The sequence below is a fragment of the Limanda limanda genome, chromosome 5 (assembly GCF_963576545.1).
Source record: "Limanda limanda chromosome 5, fLimLim1.1, whole genome shotgun sequence".
Taxonomy (NCBI): domain Eukaryota; kingdom Metazoa; phylum Chordata; class Actinopteri; order Pleuronectiformes; family Pleuronectidae; genus Limanda; species Limanda limanda.
This window is the reverse complement of record NC_083640.1, coordinates 24,572,839-24,593,964: the sequence shown is the minus strand read 5'-3', so window position 1 is coordinate 24,593,964 and position 21,126 is coordinate 24,572,839. Positions and strand designations below refer to the sequence as shown.

The 21,126-nt window shown below is 41.6% G+C and overlaps 1 protein-coding gene across 1 annotated transcript in view; it reads right to left on the bottom strand.

The window, feature by feature from the left end:
• Positions 1–21,126, bottom strand: part of srrm4 (serine/arginine repetitive matrix 4) — a 49,422-nt gene that overhangs the window by 4,544 nt on the left and 23,752 nt on the right. Inside the window, exons 2-8 of the mRNA XM_061070755.1 lie at positions 10,153–10,287; positions 3,485–3,568; positions 3,276–3,356; positions 3,163–3,189; positions 2,970–3,020; positions 1,928–2,011; positions 1,129–1,273 (exon numbers count right to left, since the gene is read on the bottom strand). Of these exons, the coding sequence (XP_060926738.1) occupies positions 1,129–1,273; positions 1,928–2,011; positions 2,970–3,020; positions 3,163–3,189; positions 3,276–3,356; positions 3,485–3,568; positions 10,153–10,287 (607 nt within the window). The remainder of the gene's footprint in view (positions 1–1,128; positions 1,274–1,927; positions 2,012–2,969; positions 3,021–3,162; positions 3,190–3,275; positions 3,357–3,484; positions 3,569–10,152; positions 10,288–21,126) is intronic.

The window sequence follows — 21,126 nt, the reverse complement described above, 5'->3', positions numbered from 1 at the left end:
TATCAAGATATGTAATCGAGGCTTGATATTCAACGTTTTAACCATAAATTCTGTTACAAACTATAAATAAAATGAAAACATGTAGATCAAAATAAAAAGAACTTGAATTAGGAGATGTGAATCTTTCTTGCATTAGTTATTATGTAGAATAAAAGTTATTATAGTTTCAAACATGAACAGTGATACCTTTATGGCTGTGAAAGTCTCATATCAGCTGATTTTCATCGACCAAATTATAAATGAGGCCAGTAAAGTAAATAAAAAGTGTTTACAGGTTTTTAAAGTTGTATTTGTCCGAAGGGGGAAATAAAAACAAAAGGAAAGTGAATATTATTCATCTTTATGTCCAGTTTATGATTACATTAAATGCAAGTATTTGTGCAGAATAAAGGAAACATTGCTTAATGTTCCACCTGTAACTGTCCCTCACTGTTAACATTAACGACACATTAGCACTCTGACGAACTTTACATGTCCAACAACAAACAAGTGTTTGCTATCTGCTGACAAAAAATGAATTTGTCTTAATTAAAAACAAAAAACATCACTTCCTGTGCAGCAGGACAGTTTTTCACCAGTATAATATCCAATGTTTCATCCTGTAGGAATCAAACACATCCGGTTTCCTTTTCCAAACACTGACCAGAACATCACCTCTTTGCAGTAATAGTTTAAAAGGAAAAAGCACGTGGAGGGAGAAGCAGCTCTTGAAACTAAAATAATCGCCATCGCTGTTAATTTCCATTTGGATTTGACGCTTTTATTTTCAGGAGTTGAAGTAAAGTTCACTTTGCTGTGGTTGAGAGAACATGTCATTTCTCCAGGGTGTCGTTATCACTATGCAAAGCACTGGATACTGTTAGTTTTCAAATTACAACAAAATAAAGAATTCTTTAAACTAGGTCAGAGTCGGGACATGTGCTGTATCTTCAATTTTGTATATAATCATCTCTTAGATGATTTTATGTTCATATTTAAGGCAAGATTTCCCTTATTTTTTAAAGATCGACTTCCCAGACTCGACTATGTCTCTGTGAAGATTTTAGTTTTGACCGACACCAAGTTATTTGACTTGGCCTGTGACAGAAATCAAACAGCGGCTTCGTCAGAGTCCTGAAAGTTACTTACTGTGCTGGTTGAGAGGATGGAGCGATACTTTGGAGCCGTTTTACAGACTGATTTGGTTGCTGGTCTCCACTTCGTGTCCGTGTCCTGTCTGACCGCTGCCAGGTCTCCTAGAGCCTGATGCACCACAGACTTCTGCTGATGGTTTCTGTGGGGAAACACTGCATTTAGTTTTTCATGCTGAGTAGTAGAACTTATTCAAATTTAATGTCAAGGAAACATCTGGATCTACATCCACAATATTTTCTTCTAACGTGGTGTTTTGACTTCCTATGAACAACCTCCATAAGTGCTGTTGTCACTAGCTCAAAATGTATTGATTTTAATTGGAATTTCCTCTGATGAATAGAAAACTCCAGGCAGATTTTAAAATGGTTAATTACAGATTATCACTGAAATAAATTCCATCTGCTCTCATGTGTCAAAGTTCAAGAACTGAGTCTGTGCTCTCCTGAGGGAACTGGAAGCATCTCTGGTTATTCTGCTAAATACTGGAGATCTTCACCCGGTTCAGTATAATAGAAAAACATCTTTCACATCATCACACGTCTCAAATTTTTCTCACTATTTCTCTATAATTGAGAGCATCAATCTGGAGAATGATTTTGGGGCCATTTCCTGTGAAGCGCTGATAAGAGCTGGTCGCGTCTGAGATCAGGAAGTCACCTCTGCCTTATCAGTCATCGCTGTGGCGTGACCAGGAACACCGCAGTCCCCCCCCCCCCCGGCAGCACTGATAAGATAAACCCAGGGAGTCGAGGCATGAGGAGGGGGGGAAGGGACAGGGACGGGGGTCTCTTACCTGTACTCTGCGGATGAGTGGCAGGAGGAACTGTACGACTCTGACCTCCGATAACGCCGCGTCCTCCGGGAGTGAGTCCGGGAGCTGAGGGAGGTGATGAGGAGAGCGGGGGGGGGAAGGCACAAGTGGATTAAAGAGCTACGAGGACTGAGATGAGTCGACTGACAGAAAATACACGTCAATAATTGTTATAATCAATTAATCAATCCTGTTATTTAGCACAAACAGCTTCTTAAATATGAGAACTAGCTGCTTCGTTTTGCTGTAAATTTATTAAATTTGGAACTAATGGAAACACAAACAAAAAATAGCTCAGTTTTGTTCAAACTCATTTCAGAGTGTGTAACATCCTATTTACCCCTGGTCCCTGGGGTGAACAACGTCCAACAGTGACCTTTATGTGAAAGTATTAAATTTCCTGTGGATGAGTTTTAACTACATATTATTTTTTAGTGAATATACAGAAATAGCAACTCTTAGAAAATGTTAATTTCCCTGCTTTTTGCTGCTGATGCTGTGTAAACATGTTTAGATCTTCGGATGTGTGCTGTCCAAGATGACTAAAGCTAAATCAGATCAAACCTGTTTCAGTACAAAGATTTAGAATTCAAAAAGGTTTCATCTAAAACTCATATTTTCTCAGTCAGCTTCTTACGTGACGAGGTTCTGAAATATGGAGTAAAGGTCTAAAAAGAACAGGAAAGTGATGTTGAGGAGTAGAAGAAAGAAAAAGAAGAAGCAGCCGGGGGAACCAAAGAAGTCGAATTATAAAATGCTGCAGGAAATTGGATTTTTTTACCCTTTCACCCCTTTTTTTCCCTATTTTTGTGGCTTGGAGTTTCAATCTGTTTTACTCGTTGCCAGGGTGTTTTCACAGATAATTAAAAGTTGCATGTTTCTGAATGCACCCAACAACAACAACAGAGTCGGAGGAGCCTCCTCAGAAAGCGGTGTTCTGATCACAGGGAGGAGGGAGCTGAAGTTGTGTAGGTTTTGGAGACATAACGATCGGGGGGGGGGGGGGCAGCAGCCGCACACTGACCTTTTCTTGTGCTTGCGTTTATCCTTCCTCTTATGTTTTAAACTTGAAGAGCTGGTGAGACGAGAGAGAACAGAGTCGTGAGCGAGGAGCATTAAAACCGACGGAGCCTGAAACAGATTTCTTGCTGGAGGGAGAAGCTGAAAGAGCCGCGGCAACAATACGTGCAACAAAATATTCCAATAATGACACGTACCTGTGTTTGGATTTCTTGGAGGTGTATCTGAAAAGTGAAGGAACATGATTTGGGTCAGCTAAATATAACTGTTTTGCCATTTTGTGGAAATTGTCACAGTGAGCGAGAGGTACCTGTGCCGCTTGCTTTTCTTGGAGCTCTTCTTCTTCTTCTTTTTCTTCTTCCTCACTGGCGACAGGCTGTAAGAAGGAGACCTGGAGCGGGAGACAGAATAAAGATGAATTCCACCTCCACACCTCTCGGTTTATTTATGTCAGGACGCATAACAAAAGACATCCGACAATACACCTCACTGCAGAGTCGTCTTATTTTGGGAACTGACCTTTTCCTCTTCCTCTTGCGCTCGGACTTTCTCTTCTTCTTCTTGGCCTTGTGCCGAGGAGAGAGCTCCCCATCGAAGGAGGGGCTGCGAGCGGGAGACAGAGCACACGGGACACTTCTGATTTAACTCAACTGGACATGAGATGATGTGAAACCTCAGCTGAAAGGATTCGGCCGAATAGGTGAGTTCAAATCTATGGAGTTTTGGAATTTGATTTATAAACAGTTGATCAGAAAACCTTTGTCGAGACGGCGAAGCAGTGAACAGAAAGAACTGAGTCTTTGTTACATAAATATTGATGATAGCCAGAGGCCTGAATGATTTATTGGATTTTAATCAGCCTTTTTTAGACATCCACAGACAAACTGGTGTCAGTGTTTATGTTTGCTGGTATTAAAGCTTTTATTTCATGTAATAAATAATGCGAGTTTGTCTACAGCAAATTGTAGTTTGTCAATATTACTGATATGAATAGGATTGTTTCATTTTTATTTATATTCTAAATATTTGGTTAAATTCGTTTTTGGTTAAACAGTCAAATATTAACCCTAAGTTACATTTCTTTGTCAAAAGGGTTTTAGAACATCCTAGAAATCATTGCCAACTTATTTCAAAGTATATTTATCAGTCGATATCTATCTTGGTATAAGACATGTTTTCTGGCCTTGTCCTAGCTGCCATGCACAGATGTGAGATAGCAAGAAAGAAACATTAACAAAACCTAAAAATAAAAAGGAAATGTCACTGAACACGAATTCGAATTGTGGCTTTTGAAAATCAATCCCTTTGTCAAGTGAAAGTATGAGTTTCAATGAAGGAGCTGAAAGTATCAGAAAAAGTACAACTGAGAAAAATCCTGAACTACTTTCTTAAGTCCCAGTGAAATCAGCTGTGAATTTTTGTCAATTTACTCTGTGAGCAAAACCCATTCAAATGAGACAATTTAACACAAGTCCAATAAAATACTTGTGTTAACAGTAAAGACTGAATGAAAACACCCACAGGTTCCATTAACAGCTGCAGTAACTCATGACCCTGCAGCGTGAGAACAGACACAGCATCACTTTCTTCACCCGCATTTACTTATTCATAAAAACAACATGTTGCTTTGTGCATTTCATGCCAAGTATGAAACTCACTCTATAAAACTCCACACAGCCTCATCTGCTGGAGTTTTCCTCACGTATATTTCCCACTAAATTCTTCACAAACAAACCCCAACAGAATGGAAGGAGTACAATGATCCACATGACTCATCGTGGGCTTTTGCACGACGGCACACAAATGCCTCCTGATTCCTCTCACAACAACAATCGTCAGGGAGATTATCTGCGAGCCGAACGTCCCACATGAGATGATCCCCTCGCAGCAGAATGATAGAAATCCCATCCAGACTCGTACAAGGCACAGAGCAGATCACATGCCAGGGAGCTGCGCTGAAGTCAAAGTGGATTTCCCATCCGGGCGGGAGGGGTGAGGTACGGGTGGAGCTAACTTCACTGCAGCGGTGTCGGTGAGCACAAGGGCTACATCCATACCTCTACATGTTCATCATACTCCTACATGTTCATCATACTTCTACATGTTCATTTGAAAACCAGATTTAAACTGCTAAGGAGCCAAACCCTCCTGTGGAAGGAGATCGTAGTAGTTTGAAAATGATGAAGTGTGGATGTAGCTTATATTTTGTTAAGGAAAGTGCTGATGGCGCGAGTTTTTAATCTTAAACAAACACTCCAGCAGTTTAATTCATCAGGGAGCTTACCACAGTTTTTTTTTAAATGTTTGTGAATGAATCCCAGCGTCCCCTGCAGACTATTTATTATGCAAATAAACTCAATCACTGATGATGATGATGATGAAATTCATTGACGAGCATCTTTTCTTAGACCTGGGTGACCCGGGAAACTCCTGCGTCATTCAAGCTTCAGCCTTCCTGACGCAGGAGATGTGTTCTACAAGATCAGGCCACGATTAATCAAGGAATGTCACTTCAGGCATTTTATTGGACTTGACAAAGCTGCTCCTGAGCCAAAGAGGACGTTACACAGCTGACTGTGTAGAATCAGTATAGTTCTCTTCATGAATGCTTAATAGACTGATGGAGGATCCTTTTTTTCCACCTTGCTCAAGCTAACACAATCCCATAGACTGGATACATAAACGAACGATGTGACAAGTCCCAAATGTGAAGCCAAATTATGTTGATCGCCCCCTGGGGGCTGGCTGCAGGATAGGTCATGCACCAGCCTCCTGCATGTTAGTAGATTGGACTTTGAAATGCATTCACATTTCACAGACACAACTTTTTTCTCAATATTCTGTTGTTTTTATGTCCGAAAAATTCCCACTCAGCGAGTGGGACATGTTGATGACGTTACTTAAGTAATAAATGGGATAATACAAATGTATCTGGATGGAAAAGATGATCCATTCATGTAGACACCGACAAAGATGTCAAATTGGAAAGAAAACAAATTTGAAAACTTTTGGGTCGACAATCTCCTGCTGCGTTCTTCATATGTGAAAGAGAAACTAAGGAAAATGTCAAGATCTGATTTTCAGGAGTTCTTATTAATAAACAAATAGAGGAAAAAGGGGTGGTAGCAGGGGTGGGGCTGAACGGATTGAAACAACAGGGGCAGATATGTTGATAGGGAGAAGATGTGGAGGACAGACAGGGAGGAAACTGTACAAATGCACAGACGCACAAGCCTCCATGACTTTACTTCAAACTGAACATGGTGACACTCAAAGAACACTGCACTGAGATGTTCCTGTCCTCCACCCATTCCCCCTCTTGACAGCGTGAATTCATCATTACGGAGAAAAGAAAGTTGTCAGACTCCGTCGGTTGACAGCTTGATCGCCATCCAGAGGTCCACTTCATTTGCTCTTTGAAAATAACGTATGCAGGGAAAAAGGAGAAGAAAGGCCCGTGAAGAACCTCAGGCCACGGGCTCGATGAACGGACCTTTCAAGTACAGACGGAGGGAAATTCATCAGGAGAAAAGGCAGGAAGCAGCAAGCGAGAGAGAAGAGGAGACGGAGAGAAGAGGAGACGGAGAGAAGACGCCTTTGATTGTAATTCACTTGAGCAGCCTCACCTTGGCTTTAATAACAGGACAACTTGAAAGGCCGTGTGCTGTAGGTTAAACCGGAATTGAAACTGAATATCATGTGGGAGTGACGGAGTGAGCACATGATTAACGGAGGGGTAGTTAATAAGGTGGAGGCGTGGAGACATTAGACACTCAGTTATTACACTGACAAGCTCATGAGCTCACACACAGACAGAGAAGTATAGAAACTGCTGACGCTGACTGAACAAACAGCTGATGGAAATAACAGACGTGGGATAAATCGACAGATTATGAGATAAATTGAGGGTTAATACTCAGAATGCAACGATTAAAATGAAATGTTTCCATATTAATGAGAAAAGTGAGTAAATCAGCAGCCTCGTTAACACTAATTGATGCCGCCTTTAAGTACGAAAAGAGATATGTCCATTTTAAAAGGTGTGACCAATACTGCCCACATAGTCCCAAGGAGGATGTGATATTGTAAATATTAATAAAGAGGCAGAAGTGGTTGTTTATCCCTGTTCCCGGGGGGAAGTCATCATATAGACACCTGTAGTTTCTCATCAACTCACAAAGTCTCTTCTCAAAAAGTTCTGCCTCTGTTCAAATGTCTTCCCGTGTCCTATGGTCGTCTCGTGTAAAACTAAAAGTGGAATTTATTATAAGTTAGAACAGGAATTGACATTTAATGTTAGCAAATTCGAGCAACAAAGCTGAGCTCTGGGGGCTGGAAACATCAAATTCCCTCCAAACAGCAGAGCTACGACACCTTTTTTCAGCACCTTCACGCTCACTGGGGGAGTTATTTCCGTCAAACTGTGGGAGACGCTCCTCCACCTCACACCAGCAGCGGGTCATGTGCACAGGTGAGTGTGATCACAACCGATCCCGACAGTGACAAACTGCACTCCTTGACGAATGCGACCACAGAGCTGCGGAGACGGCGAGCGCCCGTTCCTCTGGAGGCAGAGGACTGTCTGGTGGTAATGAATGGCCCTGCTCGGCGCAGTCGGCAGTTTGGGAGCATTAGGAGCTGGAATGCATTAGAGCTGATTAGACAGAGCGAGCCCAAGTACCCTCTCCTGGTAATGAGAATGCTTTGTCACTCATTAACACCTCCACCATTCCTGGCCTTGCTGGAAAAAAACGAGCACCAGGCCTCCACATTTGCATTTTTCCCTTTTTTCTTGCCAGCAGAAACTGTTTCTTTTGATGAGGTGCAGAGAATGAAAGGGAGAATGAGAGAGCAGTCAATTGCCGGCAAGACTGGGAACGGTGATTGTGCCGGAACAATGGCGAATGAAAAAAAAGGATTTGGGGACATCTGATGAGAATATGCTTGATTCTGAACGCCGCCTGTTTTCCTCAAGAGCACGTCGGCTTTTTCTCCTTTTTTTTTGCCGCAATCATGCATGAAAACCATAAATGAATCCGTGTAACTTCCTCATGAATATGTCGGCATATAAAAGAAACCCTCTCTTGCTCGGTGTCAGGCTCTGGTTCCTGTTTGTTGTCGCTGTTGTTGTGTTTCGTGCGCTCGTGATCAGATGGATTTTCGATGTCTCTTGTCGGGTTCTCTTGTAATTAAATATGCAACACGTACTTCCCAAAAGTCGCTCGCTGCAGCTAACGTACTTTTCCTTGAGGCGAGCCGGTGTCAGCGACGTGTTATAATTAACATCGGTTGCTCTGCTAAATTGGGGCGGCTGCCGGCCAATTAGCAAGATAACAATCCACAGAACAAACTTCTTCTCTAAACACGAGATTTCTCTCAGGCAGCGATTTGCAGTGTTTTGTAATTGAGACAAAGATTTTGATTTGGAAAATGAGTCTTTCTCCTTCGCCGCTTTCACTGAATGGAAACAAACACATGGAAACATATTGTGTTGTCATGCATCTTTTCTTTTCTTGCTGTTCACCTCCAGCGAGGAGCTTTTGCTTCTGTTCCCATTGATTTGTTTGTTCGTCAGCAGGACTGAACAAAAGCTACTCGACAGATGTCCTCGGAACTTGGGGGAAGGACGGAACGTGAGCCAATGAAGAACTGGACAAAGGGACGAATACAGGATTTTTTGCTTCTTCTATTTCTGCAGAAAAAGGTGTTTTTCCGACAGGGTTGAATAGTGTCCACTAGAGATGTTCCAGCATCGGAACTGCCTCCACTACAGCTGAAAATGCCAGGCTAGGAATCGGCCAGTACATAGGTAAAATGGCCACATTTACCAACTGCAAGAAGTGGTGCTAGTGTTGGCAACTACAACACTAATAACGCTACCATGACCTAACTTGTTGGATCCTACAAAACAAAACCTGACATTCCTGTTAACTGGGAAAACATCGTGCTCGAGCAGGGTTCAGACACAAAACTGAATTCCTGTCTGGGTCGGATCCGGATCAGTTGATTTCTCAAAATAATTGAAAATTGCAGTGTGTTTTAGTAAAGAGTAAAGTAAGTCAAGAGCATCTCTGGTTACTTAAGATGAAATGAATCCACTTTCATGAAAGATACATTTTGAGCAAAAGAAGCAGAAATGGACCATAAGACGGCATAATTAGTAAGTATGGGGATAGCATAATTAATTTAATACATATTAATATATATGTTCACTTTACTGAGGCTTCTGAATCCTCAGTGGCTCCGTTTCATAAAGACTTTGTGTGTCTTGCTGCCACTTGGAGAAGCTGAACACACAAATCATACTCAGCTCACAGGAAACGCTCAGTTTCAAAAGCAGACAAACACTATAAATCTCTCTCACCATGCTTTTCTTTTTTTCCCTTTCTCATCTGATGTCTTTTCTTGCATGGAGCTAAATCCAGAAACAATAAAAGATCCAGAAACATCATTATGAAAAATGATTATCAGAAGCCGGGGACATTCTCACTTGCTCGCTGTTAACTTCAAAAAACAAAGAGAAGCCGCTTGCTGAGTAAAGCTCATCCTAACGGAAGCGATTCAACTTTGCGATCCTCTCTAACACTCTAACAATCAAATGCGGCTTCAGTCGTGTTTTACATTTCGCTGGCTGCTCGTCGGATGTGTTACTGCAAACGGCTTTGAAGGTGTCGGATTAATTAAGAAGCTTGTTTTTAAAGAAAATCGGCTTCTATCTCCAAACCTTGGAATAAAACGACTGGGAACTATTCTCGGCGTGTGAAAGAGACTTCATGTGCGAGGCGTCGGTGGAAGAGAGGAATCCGAACGACTCGGTGCCGAATTCCTCACAACATCTTTGTGATTCTCCACCGGGCTCGGGCCTGATAAGACTGTTTACATTCGCCACAGCAGAATATAGAGATTAGAGAGTGGAGCCCCTGGAGGAGTCTTCAGGTGAACTGTGACAAGACTTTATCATCAGAGCTGTAATCTACAAAAACACCTTCAAAAAACAAACAAAAACTTCAACAGATTCTCCATCAGAAAGGTTTCGCTCTGATCTACAGCGACTGCAACTTTAGAGCATATTGATTTCTTGACGTTCCCCTTGTAAGCCTTTGTTTCTTTGTGTTGTGAAAAAAACTGTGTTGATGGATTTGGAGTGTCGCTGCTCAGCGTTTGTGACAGAGTAAAGACCGGCTCACCTCCTGGCCCGGCGCCGGCTGTGGTGCTTGCGTGCTTTCCCCTTGATGCAGCCGTTTCTGCCGGCCGCCTCCACCGTGGTGTCGGCTGCTTTCCGCTCATCGGCCTTAAGTGGCTGGCAGAGTGTTGTTTGGAAGCTGTCAGGAGAGAAAAACAGAGGAAACAGATTTAGTTTGAGTGTTCGAGTCTTCAAGGCAACTTTTTGCACGCAGTTATCGCTTCCATCATGTAATAGGAAGACGGTCAAAGGCGGGAGGGGGGGTTTGACATGCTAGGTTAGCCTTATTCCGTCTGGTCGGGTGTGTGTTTCATTCCCCTCCATTTCCCCCTGCCAGCCGTTCTCCAGGGAAATTTGCAGGTCAGCCATTTACCATTCAAATCAAGGTGTCAATTGAAATGTTATTATTTTACATGCTTCAGTTGCCCTGACATTTTGGAAAAGTGGTGTTTTCTCTCTGGTGTCAGGCAGATGCAGCCGAAGGAGACGCACGGTCATAAGAAAAGTTCCATAAACCAGATGGTATATATCTTTAGTTTAGATACTGATGTGTAAAAGCAAAATCATCGGAGAGGAGAGATTGGATCGCGCACCAACAGTAAACAGTAAAATAATGTAAACGCTGATATATCCGCAAATATATAAAAACAATTTTTTTAGCAATGATTCCTGAGATATCGTCATCAACACCTTGTGACAGAAAAATGTAAATGATGTTTGATATTTTAGAGATATTATAGAGATTTGATATTTAAACAGAGACAAACTACATCTGGCTTCAAAATAAAGCTAATAAAAGTCTGGTGTTTAATTATTCAACCGCTTCCACTTGAACTTGCCAGAAAAAAATCTCCATCCACAGTGGAATGAACAGAGCAGACGACTAAACAGACAGAACGCTTCCCTGCTTATTATCCTCTGTTTTAGTCATGGGAGATTTGAGCATAATTACAGCTTCTCGTCTGCTTCGAGTGGCTCCTGTCTGATTGTAATGAGGAGATAATCAGAGCCAGAGATTAGGCCGTCAACGCCGCCTGTCCCTCCTCCTCCTCCTCCTCCTCCTCCTCCTCCTCCTCCTCCTCCTCCTCCTCCAGCGAGGGGCAGGCAGGAGCCGTCCCTTTCCATCTTTCTCACCTTCGTCTTCCTCTGCTTCCCTGGCAGGGAACGAATAATTTAAAATAGCAGACCGGTTACTCTGACATGACTGAGTGTTTGAAAGGTGACAGAGGAGATAAAGACAGACCCCAGAAGGATAATTATTCTGATCACGGAGGATGATGGGAAAGGAACCTCTGATAAAACCTGATGACTTGTACAAAGTTTCGAGATGACAAACTAAGAGACTCGATTTTCTCATCAAACTGAACTGGGTCATTAAAACTGAATTCTGACACTGATGGAACATGTGTTTTCATTTTTGACCTCGTGTAAAGTCAAGACTGTTTGTTTTTCGAGCAAAAAATAATTATCCAATTAAGCACTTAGTCAAACAAGGGGAAATTTAATGAAAAGAAATTGTGATTAATGATAATTGTTTGAGTCGTTTCTCTCTTTGCTTTATCGTCTGTATTGTTTTTCCCAGTCATTGTGATTGAATTAGTTTGAAGTTAATTAAATGATTCGATTGAAAAAATGGCACTAAAGCAACTTGATGAAATTATTGTCTATTGTCCTGTTTTCAATATTAAAAGGGGCATTTTAAAATTCAGCTTTGGACTTACATCTATAATTTCACAGCCACGCTGCAACGTCATGTTCTGATGAGGATCATATTATACAACTGAAAGCTCCCAAACTAAATGTGTAAGACATTTACCTCTGAGTTGTACAATAGACTAAAGATGGACGACGAACCAAATTATCTGGATTGCCCCCTGGTGGTTGGCTTCAGAAAGGAAAAGGACCAAATTACTCCAAATGAGGTAAATCTTGTTTCAGGTCTTTCATTTTGTACATTAGGATGAAATGGAGACGTCCTTTTAATCCATTTGTATTTATAGCCTAAAGTTTGGACATTTTATATGTTGCTTATATTTAGTAAATACTAAACAATAAGCCTAGAATATTAAACCATTAAACATATAGATAGAAGATTCTTTGAAATATTAAAATAACCATTAGCCGGCCCAGTTGGTATTTATTGCAACAGTAAAGCCTTTTTCCAGTTTGCTATTGACCCTCGCTGCTCTAATGGTAATTTATCTAACCTTAATTATACATGTGGTGTACGGCAGGATGAGAGAGAATGGAGATATTGATATTCCAGCCGGTGGCAACACAAGTGCCCTTCTTCCAGCGTGGATCTGAACAATATACACAATTTGCTCGGCTCAGGAGAACAAAAGGATGAAACATTTGCACTGGAGGACGGTCAACACTGTGTCCCTGAAAAAAGAAACGCGCAGAGGAAAGCGGCGCCCGGCTCCTTTCACCGGCACGCTCGCCGCTTCTTTGTTATTTGCTGTCACTCTAAGAGCCGCGGCTGATGAGTTCTAAATGAAATCGATTTCGTTATCACAGATGCACATTCCCTCCCTCCCTCTGTCCCCTGCAATTTCTGGGCTGAAAATGTCCACGCTAATAGCACCTGGAGTTAAGAAGGGCTGTTTGTATCTGTCAGATAGAAGTCCTCTCTCTCTCACATGCATATATATGCTCCCACTCCCAGGTTTGAGTCGTGATAATTCATAACCAGGCAGCGGCTGTGAGGATTTAAAGAGAGAATTCAAAGAACCAAACAGGCAAAAAGGTTAAAGGTTCAGTGTGTAGAATTCAGTGACATGTGAAGTAGCATGTTTCAGCTGAACACCCCTCACCTCACCCTCACCTTTTAAACACAAAAGAGAACCTGTGGTAGCTTCAGTTGTCATAAAAACTCAAAAGGTGATCAAGTTTGTCCAGTTAGGGCTACTGTAAAAAAAACATGGCGGTCCCCGTAGAGAGGACCCACTCCAAATGTTAATATAAAAGTATTTAAATATAAAGGGTTCATTCCAGGGTAAAGAAAACAACAATTGAAAACATCACAAGATAGATTATTCTATATAAAATTTTCTTCAATAGATCAATTTCACCTAAATCTTACACACTAGATCTTTAAGTGAGAGCAATCGATGACGAACACTAACATGGAAGCTACTACCTGCCTGGTTTGTGTATGATAAAACAAGGTAAAATGAAATCATGAACTAGGATCTACTCCATTTCAATCCCTCCTGAAACACGACGTGATGGCAGCCGCCACCAGAGTGACACCGTCGTCTGTGCACTTGCAGAAACAGGAGTCCTCCCTCTCGACCTTTTCACCTCTCTCTCTCTCATCATATGAGCATGAACATGTATGACTTAGCACAGCTCCCTGTGTGATGAGTAATCCTGTCACTGGAGGCTGAGACAAGCGACTGTGACAAGCTCTGGTTTCTGTCTTTGTCACAGAGCGACTCACTCCTCTCGACACAGAGCTCCTCTGCTCCGTCATGCACCGCTGCCGCCCATCGTCTGGTGGACGGGGAACGTTAGCTAAACAAAAAAAATACGATTCTCACCTTTCAAATGGAGATGGAGGCTAAGCATGGAATGTCTGTGTCTGGGGAAAGTATTGCTAACAATGTTTTTGTTTTTTTTCCAATCCAGGAATTTTGATTCTCTTCCACAAGAATGACTCAAACAATTGGGAGGGAATAAAACCATAGCCGTAAAAATGAAGATGGACGACATGACAGCTCCTTCAAATAAAAGTCAAAACATCTTGATCGCCTCCCGGTGGCTGGATGCGGCACATGTTCCCACCTCCATGTTAGCAGATGGGACATGGGCCACATTTTTCTAGAGGGTTTATTTTTTTATCCAGTAAAAACAAGCTGAAACACGACACCAGCACAAGATGGCAGCACGTATTTTGGCTTCATGTTTTGTACGGCAGGAGGCATGTTGGCCATCTTTACACACAAACAATGAAGTGATCCTACTAACAACAACAAGTGATGTCTGTGCTTATTCCTCTGGTATAGACCTTCCTTGTTGTCCATCAACTATTAAAAAACACAACAATGAGGCCGAACGTTGCCATGGACAACACATTTGTTTATTCCTGTGAAGAAGGCCACTGTAAAAAAAAAAACTGATTGTCATTGAAAACTACTTTAGAGATGAAATGAAGGGACATTAATCCACAACCAGTTGGATAATAATAAAGTAAAAATTACAAACATTCCTTCAGCTTCTTCTTGTGATGATTCTGATCCGATTCTTCTGTTTGGACAAAACAAGCTATTTAAAAAAAAAACTCAAATTTTGATGAGTGTTTTTCAGACATTCTCTGTTTGTTGACAACACGATTAATAGATGAAAATTAAACTAATTGCCAGATCAATCAAAATAGGAACAATAATTGTTATTCACAGCCATAAATTAGCTGCACAACAACAGCGTGTTCAGGGGGCGGGATTGATTTATAGACGTGTGCAGGACTGCGGTTGTGTCACATTATTTAACAGGTTGATTTAATCCCCAAAAAATCAGTTAAAAGAGAAATGAAAAGCAGATTTTCTTTTTTTTTAACTAACCAGCTGCTCATCTGTTCAACCTCCAGCTCTGTGCGATATCCATAAAACATAATTCAGGAGTCGCAGCCACAGGAGGATCATCACAGTTTGTGTACAGTTTCATTGTCCACACCCCATTTACCGTGTAAAATTGAGATAAAGTGCGACAGTGTCTGCCAAGAGCCGCTCAGTAACCTGCCAGCTGCCGTACAGAACACCGGCTCGCTGTGGGGGGGGGAGCTCATGAGTCACAACATCAGCTGACACTGTACAGGTGTGCAGGAAGCAAGCAGGCAGCCGTGAAACCGAGCGGCGGAACAGTTCAGCCGGTGTTTGCATTAAAAAAAGTGTGGAAATCAAATCAGCGATTAACACAAATTGCATCCGGAGCCGCCTGCAGTTACGTACTTGCTAGATATGTTTTCATCTGCTGTTTGAAATCAAGTGTTTTTGCTGAATGCGTGTTTGAGGAGTATGTGCAGCAGGGCCGGGTCTAGGCAGGGGCAAGAGGGGGCCTGGCCCCCTCAAATAAATGTTGTGCCCCCTCAAACTAAATCCCAATTTATAATAATAATAATATAATAAAGCACAATGCCCCCTCAAGATTTGTGGCTGCCCCCTCATACATGCCTGTCTAGACCCGGCCCTGATGTGCAGGATCTGTGGGGACAAACACACACACAGGAAGTCCAACGCAACCTTTTCCTTCCAACCCTTAAGGCCGGCGCATGCTTCTGCGTTTTCACGGGAACGGAGACGCAGGAGCCCTTCCGGGCCCCTCACGTCCTTTCCTACGTCCTTACGTGCGTCGGCCAATTTTTCTAACTAGACGGCAAAGCCCCGCAAGCGTCACCCGGCCGCGAGGGCTGTGATTGGTCTGCTGACTACATCATTTCCGGAGTCGCATTTCCGGTTCATGCCCGGAAACCACGGAAGATTTAGAAGAACGAATATGGACCAAATAGAAGAGCACTTGGCAGAAGAGATCCGACACTATGTCCACTAGTATAACCCGTCACTAACCGGCGGATGTAAATAAATAAATAAATAAATAAATAAATAAATAAATCGCTCTTCTTCGTGCAACACACGAAGAAGAGCCGACTTCGACAAAAAACATTACTGCGCCTAGTGTTCTGGCGGGGAATTGCATGGCAACACGCGCAACGGTTGGAGAACCATGAATGAGAATGAGTCCTGCGTTACAGCTGCGTGCCTGCGGGCCCCTGACGACGCAGAAGCATGCGCCGGCCTTTAGTGTCCACAGATTCCCTGCTGGGACAGAATGAGATCGGACCAGAGAGAGTTAAGAGGCGCTCGAGGGGCATTCGTGCATTTCCTGGTCAGTGATCTCTTCTCCTCCTGGAGGCAATAACAAACCAATGCCCCCCCCCCAGCTGTGTTCTACTCTCACAGCACAACCTTTGGTTCTCGGGTCCATTCAGTTTACTTCATTTAATTTAGCTTTTTGTGCTATTTAAATATTAATGAATTAAATCTGTAAAAATGCTTGAAATGGATTATACTACACCAGTATGAGATGATGCTGGTTTTTACGTCACAGTTTCAAACATCTGTTTCTGCTCGTCCAGACTAAAACATGGACCCAGAGTTTAATCGACCCAAATCTGGGATTGACCATTGTTTGAAACATGTTGTATAATGTAAGAACACAAGTCAACATCATATATATCAGAGGTACAATTGTGATCATGTCTGGTTTATCTGTTTTAACCCTCAGACACTGTCATTCATTCTAGTTTCAGCGGAAAGCTGATAAATAATAGATATCTAAATAACTAAAAAATACATTTAAGGGTTCCAGCGTGGAAATACCATCATTGGTCGACCCGTTCATCCCTTGCTGTTGCCGTGTGATTTTCATGTGCTACTTCCTGCTGAGGGCAGCATGAGAAGACTCCTAAGACGCCTAATAGAGCAAGTGAATAACAACCAGTGGAAAATGAGCTAGAGGACATTTGTAGAAGGATCAATATCGCTAACCCTACAGCAAGAACAGGAAAACAACACCAGGGGATTGATGGATGCTGCGTTTTAACAAGAAGATGCAAGACTTAAAGATTGAAAGATTTAACAGCAAAGACAATTTACTGTTCAATATATTTTTCCCAGATTTTATTAAGCACTTTTGAAAGTAGACATGTTTTAAATTCAGATGAAAGTTTAATCCACTTTCATTCAAGTAGTGATTTAATCATGGGTGACAATAAGTGAAGAGCTCTTAAAGGAAAGTTTACTTTAAACATAAATTGTAAAAAAAGATTTCCTCAGAGTGTCGTTACTTGTTACGATGGTCCTCACCATAACAATCCAAAACATCTTGATTATTCAAAGTGGACGGTTGCCAAATTGTCCAAATTAGCACTTAAGGGTCTCTGTTCTCAGACACAAGCTGGTAAACATGTCAAGAATATCCAGGCAGATAATGAAGAGCGGGGAAGGACTTGCATGACATTCATCCTCTCAGGAATCAGGGGGAATTTGTGTAAGTGACAGGAAAGTGTGCAGAGCAGGGAGGCTTTTTATCATTTATTTTTTCTTCCCATTTCTGCAGATGATTTAAGAGTTCCCCAGCCACTCGTGAGGTTCAGGGAGGCTAATACACTTTTCATTATCCCTGTCAGAGCGACCAGGAACAATCGATTGTCGTTATTATGGGAGTGATGATAGTTGAGATAATTACTGAGAAAAGAGATGATCTACTACCACAATTAAAACCCCAAACAAGGTGGTCCCAAGGCCCCACTGCTTTAATTCACACCGAGGTTGTTTATTCAAGTTTCAGACCCGAGTCAAGAACAACTTCATCACCTCCCAAAGGACGTGAGAGCAATTAAACCCACACGAAGCGAATCCAACACATCCCTCACAAGGCCGAATCCTTGAGGAGCTCAAAACCTGCTCAAACTTTTCAATGCAAAGTGGATTTGTTTAGGTGAAGTGTTATTGATTAAATGTGAAGAGATTGTGCGGCAATCATTCAGACCCGGTGCAAACACGGGCTCGCAATCAAGTAGTTCCAGTCAATTAGGCAAATGAGCCAAAGATCCAAGCACTTGATCACCAAAGCTGCTTTTACAGCTCGAGTTAAATATGACTCGCTGCTGAGAGATTCAGAAACATGAAATGACATTTGGAAATTGAGGAAGTACGGGTGGAGGTTCTTAATGAGCTGGATTTTTTTTATTATGGTATTAAAGTCCGGAGCATTGAATCACAATGAAACAAATCCAGTCTGCGTCTCTGCTCTCGTTCATGTGATCTGAGGATTTAATACGTCCTCGGGAACCGGGCTGCGTTTCTCTTCTTACGGGTAAAATGTGCACAGATGGGTTTTATATTTTTTTTGGTACTATTCTCTGCAGCCAGAATAAATTGTGAGGATGAATGCAAATCCTTTTGGGCTGCGGAGATCAGTCCCAAATTGGCCGCCTCCTCCTTCCTTACAATGTATGATGGGAAGGCAGAATGATGGAAGTGAACATGAAAGATGTAATGGCTGCTCAGGCCCAGTTAGGAAGTACCAGGGGCTTCGGGCTATTTTCCATCTTGGCAAGTTTGCTTCAGAAGTGACATCCACCTTCAGCTGATGGAACCTTTTTCTGTATTATTATCAAGGTTCGTGATTTATCTGTGATGAGTTCGATAGCAACTCTCAACAGAGCTTGATGAATTGTATCAACAAAGAGCAGTGGGAAGCAATAACTGGGAGTAAAGTAATATATCAAAGTATATCTTTGAGGTAATGTTCTTACAATTACTTGATAACTGCTGAGTTGTTTCCCCTCTAAACTTCTACCAGGGTTTTTCTTAATAAAATTGTTGGAGGCGAACTGAGGTGACATTATTTCACATAAAGTAACCGATGAGAATAGAAAACCCAACGCAGATTTTGGGAACCAGCGCATTAAACAATGTGAATTTTAAGTACCTATCAACTAGCTCTAGCTCGGCTAGTATCAGTATTAATAGTTTAGTAAATATCTTTAATTAGGGTTGTCAACTTTTATTCAAATGAATAAATTGAATTGCTGGTTCAATTCTAAGGTTTCAGAAAAAAATAACAGCCTCAATCATATTAATGCCTCAGTCAAGAGTGGTTTTATTTCGAAATCTTTGGCTTAATTTGCAGGTGATAGTTTAAGCTGGAAATGAAATTCACGATTTTTACTTGAATCAATATTTTGCATACTTCTTCCTGCATTGTCAATAAATGCAAAGTGGATGTGTTGACCTCCCCATGCAGAGTTAATAATGTGGCTCATTGGAAGAACAACTGGTCCTGATTATTCCAATCAGACTGACTACATCATCTTTGAATATGAAATAATCTGAACGTCCTCACCTCACTATCGACTAATCAGCAGTGGCGAGGCCTTTGCCCTTCCAGCGGCCGAGTGCTGCGATGCCAGAGTGACTTTCAAGACAGGGGAGGTTGGTTTATTCAATTATTGTGTCTTGATGATAAAATGGGAGGAGTGGGGGGGTTAAAAAAAACATAATGGCTTGATTAATTTCCTTATCACGCTGAGCACAAAGAGTAATTACAACGAAATCCATCGCTAGGTGAACGACGCATCAATCAAATTAAAGCAGTCTCCACTCGGCAGAAATCGCTTTCAAACAGAGCTAGCGAGTCGATTGGCTCAGAGCTCCGCCTCCGGCCAGGGAGGTGATGCCTGTGAACTGTTAACGTCAGGCAAAGGTTACCACGGTGATTAGAAAGCTCCAAACACGTCGGAAATATTAATAGAAATTCTGTAGGAACAATTACAGCGTCACTGTGATTAAGCCTGAGCCGGACCGAGGGAAATGTTTTTGCCTAAAGCCTCGACTGACAACTAGCTGCTTCAAACCAGCAAGGAAACTGTGTGAATATGGAGCTGCCTTCAAATCTCAATGCTTAATAACACAAGAGGAACTCCGTGACCTCCAATCACAAACCACAACCACTTCGCACACAAAGACACGTTCACAAGGTCGACTTCCTGAGAGCAACGACTACATGACACTGAATTAATGGTGTAGTTACATGAGGCCAATATTTCACCTCTGTAATGAGGAGTTCTGCAGCAGCTGGAGGAACGAGGCCGTACCGGTTCACAGAGACTTCACCAACATGATCAGGGACAAATGAGCCCAAGAAGAATCTACAATCTAAAATAATCTGAATTATAAACTACGTGTGAGTTGTGACTCTTTAAATATTGGAAGTCACAAAGTTTATTTTAATCACTATCGGTCACAAATCTGACCAAACTACACACACACACACACACACACACACACACACACACACACACACACACACACACACACACACACACACACACACACACACACACACACACACACACACACACACAAGGTGAGTGACTTACAGTGACAGTGTCACAGCCTTAGCAACACTGACAGACGTTAGCAACAGAATGTGACCATTACAATTAGAGAGTTATTACTTTATTAATATCTACGAGAGCCAGAACCAATTAATTCAATGGATATGGGCCTGTTACCTATATATCTCAGAATAAACAATGCAGAAAAGATGATTATTTTCTTATTTTGAGTCCTATACATTTGGTTGTATTTGTGCGTTTGTTGTTGTTGAGTAGGAAGACGATTCGTACTGAGGATTTTGATTATGTTTATGTTGATGTCACATTGATTCTGGTTCTTTCCTGCAGTGCTTCATATTTATCTTGTACCGCCTCAAGTCTTGTATGATTTCCTCTTGCCTGCTGTCTCTTCAATGTGTGAGGTGACATTCAGTTTCCACCTAGATGGATTTGTATAGTTATTTAAAATAAAGTTTATATATAAGGGTTTGATGTACATATTACACAACCGTCAAAATTTCAGATCATATATTGTATCAGCTACAGGAATATTACCGTCTGCCTGGTAAAGTTTTGCGAGAGTGAGTTCATGTATAAAATATATACATAGGCCTCAGATATGGAGAAAACAGGAAAAAAACATTCATAAATAGATCTTTCTCTCTACTGCAGCTCAATGGAAACACAAAGCCTGTGGTCACATTTTAAGGTCTTAAAACTTTGCAAATTTATAATCCACTCTTCTGGGTTAGACTTTAAAAAAAATGAAGAAATTCTTTAAAAACACATAACAAAAAATAAACATTAGCAGAGAAAAAAATCCGCTGGTTCTCCAGAAGTCAGAACATCTCATTAAAATTAGATGCTCCTCTCCAGAGTTATGGAAATGAGAGCTGTGATGTCAACTTGAGGATGAACCCTTCAGGAAAATAAATAAAAAAGTTTAGCCAGTGAATCATAGTCTAAAAAGGCTTCATTGGACTTTCGGGTAAACCTGCTGGATTTTTTTCGCCCAGCAGCTCTTTTCTATTTGCTGTCTCTCTCTGGAGTGTAGAACAATCAAATCACTGTCCT